At 34.8% G+C, this 12,415-nt stretch overlaps 1 protein-coding gene across 1 annotated transcript; it reads right to left on the reverse strand.

The window, feature by feature from the left end:
• Positions 1-4,187: 4,187 nt before the first annotated feature.
• On the reverse strand, positions 4,188-11,726 carry LOC130047665 (uncharacterized). Its single transcript, XM_056143043.1, has 4 exons — positions 11,627-11,726; positions 11,417-11,517; positions 6,625-6,776; positions 4,188-4,530 (listed from the first exon to the last, which is right to left on the reverse strand). The coding sequence occupies exons 2-4, from the start codon at positions 11,489-11,491 to the stop codon at positions 4,251-4,253; spliced, it is 507 nt and encodes a 168-aa protein (XP_055999018.1). The 5' UTR covers positions 11,492-11,517; positions 11,627-11,726; the 3' UTR covers positions 4,188-4,250.
• Between the last annotated feature and the right edge of the window lie 689 nt (positions 11,727-12,415).

Genomic DNA, 12,415 nt, shown 5'->3' on the forward strand with positions numbered 1-12,415 from the left:
CATGGTACAGTACTGTGATATCAGCAGTGAACACGAAAGCGGAACACGAAATTCTACAGAAAATTTCGATCATCACACACGATTAGTAAACTAGAGCTGCAATGACTTCTATAGAAATTTTAGTTTAAAGGCTACAAGGTGCATGTACATAGATTTATCAAGCCCTTGCAGACCTATCGATACATCGAAAACCTGAGGTATACTTGGTGGTGAAATCTATGTCATATAGGTACAAATGCATTTAGTCGGATTTTAAATCAAGAAATGAATTTCATCATTTTTGAAATATCTCGTTTCATGAGGCATGCTGGTATGTCTCATTTCAAACCTTGATGTATTCTTTCTTTAAATGAAAGTTTCTTATATTGAAATTCTACTTTTAAAACCCCAGAAATTAAAATAGACGTACTACATTCATCAAAATTCATACGCGTATCGTTCACAACTGCAGCGCATTCATGAGAAAATAGCTGTCATTACAATTTGTACAGATATCAAAGGCAAACACAATGAAAATACAATTACCCATAATTGACAGCCGCAGACTGTACATTCACAGTTGTAGGTTTTTGTATGTGAATACTGGCGATTTTTTCATGTTGTCATCAATTATCCGACTTAGGATCAAAGGCAAAATAGTTGGAAACGTAAATGTTTTAAAAAATTGGCCATATTTAGTGTTTTTACATATTTGTACACATTTTATTGGATAGGTTACTTAGTGTCACGTGACTAGTCAGCCTGTTTTAAACTCTAACTAGTCAATTTGTACATGTAGGTGTCAGTTAATTTCTGATTTAAAGAGTTTCGATCCTGACATTTGTAGTATTGTCAATTTTTGGGAAGATATCATTGATTTCTACATTGAAAAAGAATTATGAAATTAAAAAGAAAAACTGGGGTCATAGTATTGTTATTGAGCTACAATGTGTTAAACTTGACCTTTTTACGCTTGAAATTCACTTAAATTCCATTTTTCAGTTGACATCACAGTAACAGAAATTAATCATTGCATAAAATAGATATGCACATCATTCTTCTAACAATATAGATATAAAAAGTTTAATGCTAGTAGATTGAAAAACAAAAATAATTACCTCTTTGCACTTAGTAATTAATATATGGAAAAATTCATCATATACAATCTAAAGTTACATATTTTATAACCGATTTACCATTAAACTTTGCAAGATATCTACATTTTGATAGTCTTGAGAAATAAATCGCTGAAATGTACATTACAAGACCATTGTATACATTTGTGACGGACGCCACTTAAAGAAACGTAAGACTGTTCATCAAAAGCTGGCTGCGTTATAATGATGACTATCAGGGTCTATAAGGACCTCTTCTAATGGCTGTGCCTCTGTTTAGTTCATGTAACTCAAAACTCAATTATTTTCTACGTATTTCCCTTTCTACACGGACGGGTTTATTTAAGGGTTGAAAACCATTTAGCAATAAGAGGGAAATAAATCAACAGGGCTCTGACAAGGACATTTTGTACACAAGTGTTACACTGAATATGCGACATAAAAGTACATGAAGGGGAAAAGTCCCTGCATTCAACAAGACTATAACGAAATTACAATTAGTGTAAGACAGGCCCTATATTGGTATAAGAAACACTCTATTTTAATTTCATTTTCGTACACTAAGGAGATTCCGAAATTTTGCTTTTATTTTTTTAAAAATATGGAACCCCGTGTACATCTAAGATGATCAATATAGTTTAGCCCTTAATGAGACAACACATGTTATACAAACCGTACACATGTACATAACGGTACATACACATGTACATAACGGTGTCATACCCATGTACATAACGGTACCATACACATGTACATAACGGTACATACACATGTACATAACGGTACCATACACATGTACATAACGGTACCATACACATGTACATAACGGTACCATACACATGTACATAACGGTACATACACATGTACATAACGGTAGATACACATGTACATAACGTTACCATACACATGTACATAATGGCACATACACATGTATATAACGGTACCATACACATATACATAACGGTACATACACATGTACATAACGGTACCATACACATGTACATAACGGTACCATACACATGTACATAACGGTACCATACACATGAACATAACTGTACCATACACATGTATATAACGGTACATACACATGTACATAACGGTACCATACACATGTACATAACGGTACCATACACATGTACATTACGGTACCATACACATGTACATAACGGTACCATACACATGTACATAACGGTATCATACACATGTACATAACGGTACATACACATGTACATAACGGTAGTGTAACTATAGTAGTGTGTTTAGATAATCGGTTACTCGTTCGGAAAGTCGGTTACAAATTCGTATCCCATTGCCATCCCCAGTTAAACGATGAATTCAACGTACTGGTACAATGCAGCATTACTACCTTCATGTGTGCTTCAAGTCTAAACAATGTTTATAATGAAGAAAATTAGAATATAGAAATATATAGTCATAGATACATTCAGGACAGTGTGTTCTGAAACACATCCAGGAAATGAACACGTGTATTAGCTACAGGTAAGAAGCATTGTATGTACATAATTATATAGTTACATATGTATCTTGTTTAAGAAGATGTCCTTCAGGTTTTGAAAGAATATAATTATTGTAATAATAGTGATGTTCACAATGGCATACAGAACAGAGCGTGTTAACTATCGCTGATATGCTGAGTCATTTTAATTCGTGGGGGCCAATGTTCGTGGGTAAGCAAAATGCTGGTTCGTGGGGACGTAATTTCGTAGGTAAGCGATTCCACGTCACTAGGAAATCTTACTCTACTTGCTTTACAAAAAATGTTCGAGGACACGTAAATTCGTGGATAAGAGTGACCCACGAAATTCGCGAACGTCAATCCCCCACGAACAATGATGATTCCTCAGTATGTCGGTGTGACGAGATATTATATACTTGATCACTGTTCGTTATCTTCACCTTGCATACTTTCAAAAACTGAAACAATTTTCTTATATTCACATTTTAATCATTTCACACTCCACGGTTTCTGTGTAAGGCGACTAGCGCATTAGGTCAAGATTATTCATATGCAGTGGCTAACTTCAGTTAGGGAGAATGTTGAGGAAATAATGTGAATATTGTTAGGTGACCTCTACTCATTTTATGATAGCGTGGTTGTCCTAAATACAATATTGATATATAATTCCGTTTTTGTAATGAGATCATTAGGTATGTTTTTAGAGTTGATCCAGCACGTCTGTCTACATTGTGAATATTCACCATAAGACAACTCGGGGTATTTAGTGCGCTCCTGCTGGATAAGCAATCCACGTAATTGGTTCCAGTCAGTAATTAGAAACACTAGTTAATTGATTTTGTAAAATAAGGAGGATGGGTAACGGACATAAAAAAAACGACTTTGGAATGAAAGCAAATGTCCTTGCTATTGTTGTAGCGACTAAATGAAAAGAATGAACCAAGAAACGAAGAATGCTACAACTTCTAATTAATTTGACATATTTTTTCGGTAAAGCATAGAACATTTTAATCCACAACGAATCAAATCTTTAGAGATCCAGAGTCATTGAGTAAATATGGCGTTTAACTTCTAGAGTTTGTCTACTGTACATGAACGGTGAGATGTCTGTGACTGCATCCACTTCATTTTCTACGAATTTAACAGAAGATACTAACTTAGAAAGATGTTTGCTATATAGCATCGATGTTCTACAGAATCAAGAAAGTTAAGGTTAAGATAAGTGCATATAAAATTACGAAGAATTATACCATCCTCGACCATGACACGAGATCACAGCATTTAATGCATCCAGAGGAAATTGAAAAGAGGAATGTTTACAGGAAACTGAAGTTTAATAACTGTTATGTCGGTGCGGAAGACTTCAAAGGAAATTCATCTTTCTGTTAATGTATGAGTATATAGGATTAAATCACAGTTTCACTGCATATTCATGAGACAGCGTACAAATGTTCGGTTGAAAAAGTGTGTTGTGCTTCAAGAACAACTGTTGACCGTATAGTGGCGTCATATTCCAACATCTCCTAGAAACTCCTTGATGGACGTTTCTGTAACACTGCGTTTGCCAGCACTGATGTAAAAGCAAAAACCATGAAAGTATCCAACAAAAATATCTGTATTCTTATAAGTTATTTATTTTTATTTCAAAGACAACAAATGATGTAGATAAAGAAAGATATTTAGCAGGTATATCTCCAGATGGTTGTCCGCGCGATTGTGTTTTCTCGCAGAAACCCCTTGATGGACGTTTCTGTAACCTTGTGTTTGCCAGCGCTGACGTAAAAGCCAATGGTAGAAACTATCCCCATGTGTCCACTAGTACCACGTCTTTCAAATGCTATGACGTCACCTCTCTGTTTGTCTTTGTCCGACACTGTTTTATAGCACCCAGTCTTTTCGACATACCGAGACTGAGGGTTAGCCCATTCGTTGGCACCAATGGGATAGTGTCCCCAAAATCTGAAGAACAAAATATTAAAACTAGTTTGTGTCTCTCTCTTTCTCTCTCTCTTTCCCTGTGTGTGCGTGTACGCGAGTTTATGCCGTTTCCGTCCAAAGGTTGATGGTGGTGGTGAGGACCCACATTGGCAAAAATGACCATCTTTGTTAAGAATACCAGGATAAGGGGGATATAACCACCCTTTAAATGATATTGGGAATAATTCACATAATATGGAGACGTCACCATTACCGGTGAAAGGCTGTAAAATTTAGGCCTATGCTCGGCGCGTACGGCCTTTGAGCAGGGAGGGATTTTTTATGTGCCATACCTGCTGTATGACAAGCAAGAGTACTCACGACCTACTCTAACCCGGATCACCAAGGGCTGATGAAAGGCGAAGATAACGAACAATAATCAATTTCATAATTCCTATAAAGAATACAAAATAGATAGTCGGACAAACACAGACCTCTGGACACACCAGAGGTGGTATCAGGTGCCTAGGATGAGTAAGCATCCCCTTTTAACCGGTCACACCCGCCGTGAGCCCTATATCCTTATCAGGTAAACGGAGTTATCCGTAGTCAAAATCAGTGTGTCAAGAACGGCCTAACAATCGGTATGAAATACATCAGACAGCATTGGACCGAATGATAGGTAGTAATGACGAACTAGATCGTTATAACCGTACGACCATAGCATTTGTGAAATGCTGACTTCAATCGAGACTGTTGAAACCCCTGTACCATCAACTTGTTTGTCAGTAGCTTGTATCGATTTAAGAACTGACTATACGCAGAACAAGCTCTTGCGTATCGAATCGGTTGAGAGATATAAACACCGTATGCAGGTGATAATGGAACATTGCTACATAAATATGGGAAGTTGACGATGGAGAAGCTGAAATAATCAGAAACACGAATATTTGAAATGAAAGCGCTCAAGCTTTATTGAACGCCTTCCATAAAAACACAAAGACGTTAGGAAAGCTTTAAATAGCGCTTTAATTTCAAATCTTTAGTAGCTTACATTTAGAAACATAGCGACGTTAGCTGTATTCGATTTGAATTGAAAGCATAAAATTCTTTTACCGATCATTGTAAGAAATATATATAGATATTCACAAAACTATGGAATAGGGCACATGTAATTGCCAGAGATAAGGTCCTGACATGGGAGTGAATGTACTTGTGATATACAGAGCTAATGAAATCTAGCTTTTTCAAACATATATTGCGAAGATCAAAGGAATGCCGCGGTCATTATTCTGCGATATATCTTTATACGTAATGATTGATTATGAGAAAATCGATACACATAGATCTCACTTGTGTTTTGCTAAGACAATAGTAAAGTGAACAACTAATAATTCTTAATTTTATAATCATAAAAATTAATCAATATATGTTGAAAACGAATTCATAAAGGACTGAATAATATATGTCATTTGATATAAATCAATCGTCTGTATTCCAAGATCGATACATGGTGATGGGCAGACAAGTACCCTCTTCCCAGTGTGTACTTTTCTTGGACTTTGTATTCAAAGGAGTTGCATTGGTATAATTCGTCAACATCAACTAACTGATTGGAATTATTTTCACAATAGATTTAGTATACAGCATATTCCTACCATCTCACCTTTTCTGTGGGCCTAGCTAGTTTCGACATTGTCATGACGTCACAATGACCTAATTCGTAGCTTTGTAGGTAAACGATCGACTGCATATTTCTGAACGTAGTAGACTTCTGTATATATTTTTTGTATTCACCTGGGGGTGGATTTTAAAATCCAGAAAGCGGTAGTGATTTAAATATATTTTGGATCTGTATATTTTCCTGCTTTTTTATTGAATTATTTTGACTTTGTGATATCAACTCTTTCTTTTTGGATTATATATATATATATATATATATATATATATATATATATATATAAGCTATAAACTGAAATATATATTAGCTATAAACTTTCCAGAGATGTCAAAAACACTGACAATTCTCCATAGATATGGTTATACATGCCACTGGCAAATAAGTACACACAATAGAGCACAAAACAACTTGATTTCGAATATAAAGACAGTTTTGCGCTAGAAATCATTATCTACCTTCTGTTTGGTACTTTGGCGTTGGCTTCCAGAAGCACGTCATAAACGAAAAGATTGCACTTCCACTGGTTCTCGTAATCGCTATCTCCTCTCCAGTCGTTTACCAATCTCCACTTCGTAGAACCAAGTTTTGTTTTTGCAATTTTCCATATCTGTATCATAACAAAATATGGTGTTGAAAGGAAAATGCAACAATTAAACAGAGGAAAATTGGCATCGGCTAAATGAGAGGCGACAAGATAATAGTAGGATGCTTAAGTCATTAAAACAGGTAGTGACAGTTTCCTCGCCAAACCCTCGTCATCAGGTGTAAATGTCACGGGTCCTCGGATATGACTTTAACAACGGATGTCCCGTGTCACAGTAGGTGTGGCACGCTAAAGAACCCTCACTGTTCAATGACCGTAAGCGCCGAGCATAGGCCTACATTTGAAGCCCTTCAGGGGTATTGGTGACGTCTCTATATAAGTGAGAAATTCAATCAACCAACTGATCGAGAATAGGTGGAGGTGATGATGGATACTGTAGATTGTTTACAGGGGAGATAGATTTGGATAGGTGACCAATCGGACTGTAAGATATGAGTGACCAAACGTCAAGTATATGTATACATTATTTACAAGAAAAAAAATATATTATGCAAAAACGTAAAAGTGAGGTTGGATATGCATTGTTAAATTACAGGTGTTTCAAAGAGTGTTTTGTATTGGTTTTGAGTTTGAATTAAAAGTCAATAATTCCAATGTTATTTATTACAATTGTTTTGATTGGACAAAAATAAAGCTGAACAAGAGTTTATACATCAATAAATCCGAAAACGTGATGTATTCATACACGCCTGAAAAGAAATAACATAGTGTGGGGAAACTATTAAAATTTTTGCAATTGTTAATAAAGTGAATGAATTGGAATGATAAGAATCAAACATTCTTTTTGAAGAATTTATCGATGTGTAAACTCCAGACATTTTACTCACAAACTTAACATAAAAGTGCTTCGCACTTTTATTCAGTTTGTGAGTAAAATGTCCGGAGTTTACACATCGATAAATTCTTCAAAAAGAATGTTTAATCCTATAATGTCAGTAGTGCAGATTTTTAATTAAGATATAATAAATATGTTAAGGAATGTTAGAGGCACATACGGAAGTATAAATGTGAGGAACAGAGACAGCGTTCTTGTGATAGGGCTACTCCGTTCAACCTCAGAACACAAAGATCCAGTATTTTACTTGTATTCATCAAGTATATGCATGTAAAACTTATACGGTACCAATTTTGATGCACCAGATGTGCACCAGATGTCTCTTCAGTGATGCTCAAACGATGCTAAAACGAAATGTTTGAAATCTGAAATAACGATGAACTTGCTAGAGCTATTTTAAGGGAAAACAGAGTGCCAAAAAGTGGAGTCAAATTCGTCTAAGGATAAGAGCTATGCATGAGGGAGATAATTCTTTATTTTGGAACGAATTTCTAAATTTTATCACAGCAATTAAATATACATCCGTATTTTCAAGCTAGTAACGAAATACTTAGCTACTGGGCTGTAGAGACCCTCCGGGACTAACAGTCCACCAGCAGAGGTCTCGACCCAGTGGTCATAATGAAAAAATTATACGGTACTAATTTTGATGCACCAGATTCGCATGCGCATATCACGCTTGGTGGCATGACTTAACAATACTTCATCTCTAATGCACCATTTGATCAGTTCCGAAGTCTAAGTTATAGGGCGAAATTGATTTGATAAGTGGTGAGAGAATTCCTAACTTTATGTTAACGGAAAAGTTGACATCACTCCAGCTATTGAAAAGAAGTGTTTCAAACCTTTTGTTTCCTTATCAAAAATTATATTCAAAGAGACTTGAGTGACTTCAAAATATGATTTTGATTAAACGTTACTGATGCATTTCATAAATTTTGATAAAAGTTCAGATTGCCTTGTCTCCTACGGTAAAGAGTTCCATTCCTGTATGACTGTTGAAGGAATGGGGTTTTTAAAAATAAATTTGTAGTCTGCATCATGCATTGTGTGCTATTCTATTAAGAAATTATTTTTGGCCGACGCTCGTTTAGTACATTTAGGGATTAGATAGGGCTTATAGCTTTAAAAATACACCATGCATTTGTTTTTAATCATTAAAAAGGGGGTGGGGAAAATCATGATTTAGTTCCTAATGTTATGATTATGTATATTGAGGGTTTATAAATGACAAATTATTAATTATCAATCTATTTCCATATATTTGTTCTCTTAATTTTGGTCTTGTTTGACATCTGTAATTGAAGTTTAATTATTTCATTTGATGTTTAGAAAGGGCATTTTTGCACATGTTAGCAATTTCTAATCCTTGACATCTCTTTCCTGACTCAAGATATCAATGTCATTTACTCATACTTGTTATCAACTTTATGGTTAGATCTTAGGATTGTGTTCTTTGAATTTGTTATGCTTAGCTCTACCTAATTTCAGTATTGTAAATTAATGTCATACGGCTTTTCCCTGTTCTTGCAACTTTATTATCCTTAAGTTAATTGGCTGGTCAGTACGAATGTGGGCGGAGTTGTCAAAGATTAGATGTGTGTGAGTTTGTATGTGAGTCAATCTTCGAAATTTCTTTGTTAAATTCAGTTTGTTTCTAAAATGTATTTGTGAATTAATATTTTTGGACTTATAATAAATTCTGAACTTTTTAAAACCGTTTTATCATTTGCAACAATATTACATGGTGGAGAATCTAAATTATTTTTCTTTGGATTATTAATTACTTCAACATGGATAATAACAGTGAATATTTTGGTTTTTGTTCACCCAATCAGACTGTTCTTGAAATGCCCAGTGAACCAAAATTTCTTGGTGACAAACTTAGAAAAATAAACATTATTCGGACAGAAATAATGGAAAACGTAAAGAAAGCCAAAGACACAATGTTAAACAATGCTAATACCTATCTCCGGCCATTAACACTACAAAAGAATGACTATGTATTTGTACAAAAGGAAAATGCGCACAAGCTTCAAAACCAATTTTCCGGACCTTATGTTGTACACAACATACCAAGTGCACATACTGTGTTACTCAAGGACCCAGTCACCAACAAAGTGCAAGATAACATTGTCCACATCAATCGCGTTAAGAAAGCTTTTGTTCGGGAACCTACTCCTTCTGACTTTTTCAGTGTGGTATCGGCGCGACAAGTAACACAGAAAGAACAAAGTTGTCAGACTGACGAGGTTACGGAACAACATCCAGTTCCTGCATGGCCAAAGCGCCCTCAACGGACTATTCGACCACCAATTCGTTACCGGGATGACAATCATGTGGACCCACGGACCATTGTCACCTTCACCGCATCTTCCGACAGTGATGGGTTTCACAGAGTCAAGAAAATCTTAGGCCAGCGATACTCTCCAAACGGATTACAGTATTTAATCCAGATTTCAGGCGAACCTGCGGATAATGCGTTTTGGGTTGCGACTTCATATTTGAACGCTAAAGCCAGGGTAGCTGTTCAGCAAAGACCCCCTCCCTTTATTGATTGAGCCATGATCCCCTTATTGTATATATGTGTAAATAATTTTCTTATGCTTGTTATGTGATTTTTTTTATTTTCATTGTGGCGCCTTGTATAGATTTTTTGTTGTTGATTTTATGATTATTGGATTTTGAGATCATTACTATTGCAGTGATTTATTGTTTATCATGATAGAAAGGCACAGCACTTTTGTCCGAGAATGTAAATTTGCTCTAGTTATCTAACTGCAGGAGCTCGTCTCGTGGTGCTGAGGAGATAATTTAATTAAGTTGAGTGACCGACTATGTGAGGGAGCAATGTTTACAAGCTCTGCTATTAATTACTATTTGATTGTGGCTGTTTCAAAGTCGTTGTTTATCTAAGTAATTGTTTTAGCTGCTGTATATTATTGACTCCGTGTCTGCTTGTCGTTGTGAAACCATGGTACTTATATGATAGATGGTTATAAGTAATCATACGTGTCATTTAGGTTATACCGATTGTACAATTACATTTTAATATGTTTCTAATGTACAGCTTAGTACGAGAAGATTGTTTTGAGTGTTTACTCATGTTGTAATATGTACATGGCAGTTTATTTTCTTTTCATTTTATTTCCCCATTGTATTCATTTTTTTTTTAATTTTTAATTTGCATTTATTAACCCAGTGTAAAATTGTTTTACAATTTTATTTTCTGTGGGCGGATGTTATGATTATGTATATTGAGGTTTTATAAATGACAAATTATTAATTATCAATCTATTTCCATATATTTGTTCTCTTAATTTTGGTCTTGTTTGACATCTGTAATTGAAGTTTAATTATTTCATTTGATGTTTAGAAAGGGCATTTTTGCACATGTTAGCAATTTCTAATCCTTGACATCTCTTTCCTGACTCAAGATATCAATGTCATTTACTCATACTTGTTATCAACTTTATGGTTAGATCTTAGGATTGTGTTCTTTGAATTTGTTATGCTTAGCTCTACCTAATTTCAGTATTGTAAATTAATGTCATACGGCTTTTCCCTGTTCTTGCAACTTTATTATCCTTAAGTTAATTGGCTGGTCAGTACGAATGTGGGCGGAGTTGTCAAAGATTAGATGTGTGTGAGTTTGTATGTGAGTCAATCTTCGAAATTTCTTTGTTAAATTCAGTTTGTTTCTAAAATGTATTTGTGAATTAATATTTTTGGACTTATAATAAATTCTGAACTTTTTAAAACCGTTTTATCATTTGCAACAATATTACACTAAGAGAGTCTTACTTACCTGCGTGTTGGCACTGGTATACCCAAACAGAGCGGCCAAATACACGTTGAGGAAGATTAGATACATTCTTGCCATGATTGGAGGACACTATGCAAGGTTAACTGAATATTAAAATTATCTCAATTGTTGAAAGTCGCTCTCATGAGGCGATATTTAATACTAGTAAATGCATAAAGATTATCATATTTTCAGGGAAATCGGTTCACTTACCTTCGTTCCAATGTGTGATAAAAATTATCGTGGTTACTCTGATTTATATAGGCAATTCTTATAAACTGAGGCATGTTGCAATATGTTGCAAGTCACGATTAATGTTTTAAAATAGTTTATTTGATTTGACAGAAGAATAAATCTGACGCAATGCTACATTTACATAAAATGTTGTTTTTTATTTTTGAATTAACTTAATTTATTCACTCTGTTGGTGTCGTGATTATACACGTGAAGGCAACAGATTGTGCCTTGTGAAAAATATTAATTCCAGTTCCGTATGTGATCTGATCTTCATTACTTCAAGTTGTGTAATGAGTAACAACAACTATCATAAGATGTTTGTGATTAAACGTTAAACTATAGATATGATAATGGAAAATAGCACTATCCGAACAAATACGTTTAGTATTGATGACATATCTAAACCTGTTATCAATATATACAATTGATCAATTCCTGTACTTTTACTTGAATTCGAAATCTAGATCTAAATGGCCTTTGATTACTTGATAAATCCTTCCCTTTAGTTCTGAATCTGAATTTTTCAAAACTATACCAAACCATGGCAAGGATGTGTGTAATCTTTCTCAGCTTGTATTTGGCAGCTCTGTCTGTGTATACCAGTGCGAACATGGAGACAAGTAAACCTCTTTTATGAAATAAATCATGATTCAAAGTAACTTTATCCTGTCAAGGTAGTTATATGTACAGTCAGTCGACACTGCCGATTTTTACGTCATCCATTTTCTATAGAATTTGAAATTGTTTCAATGTAAAAGTTATACG

Source organism: Ostrea edulis, chromosome 7, assembly GCF_947568905.1.
Source record: "Ostrea edulis chromosome 7, xbOstEdul1.1, whole genome shotgun sequence".
Lineage (NCBI taxonomy): Eukaryota > Metazoa > Mollusca > Bivalvia > Ostreida > Ostreidae > Ostrea > Ostrea edulis.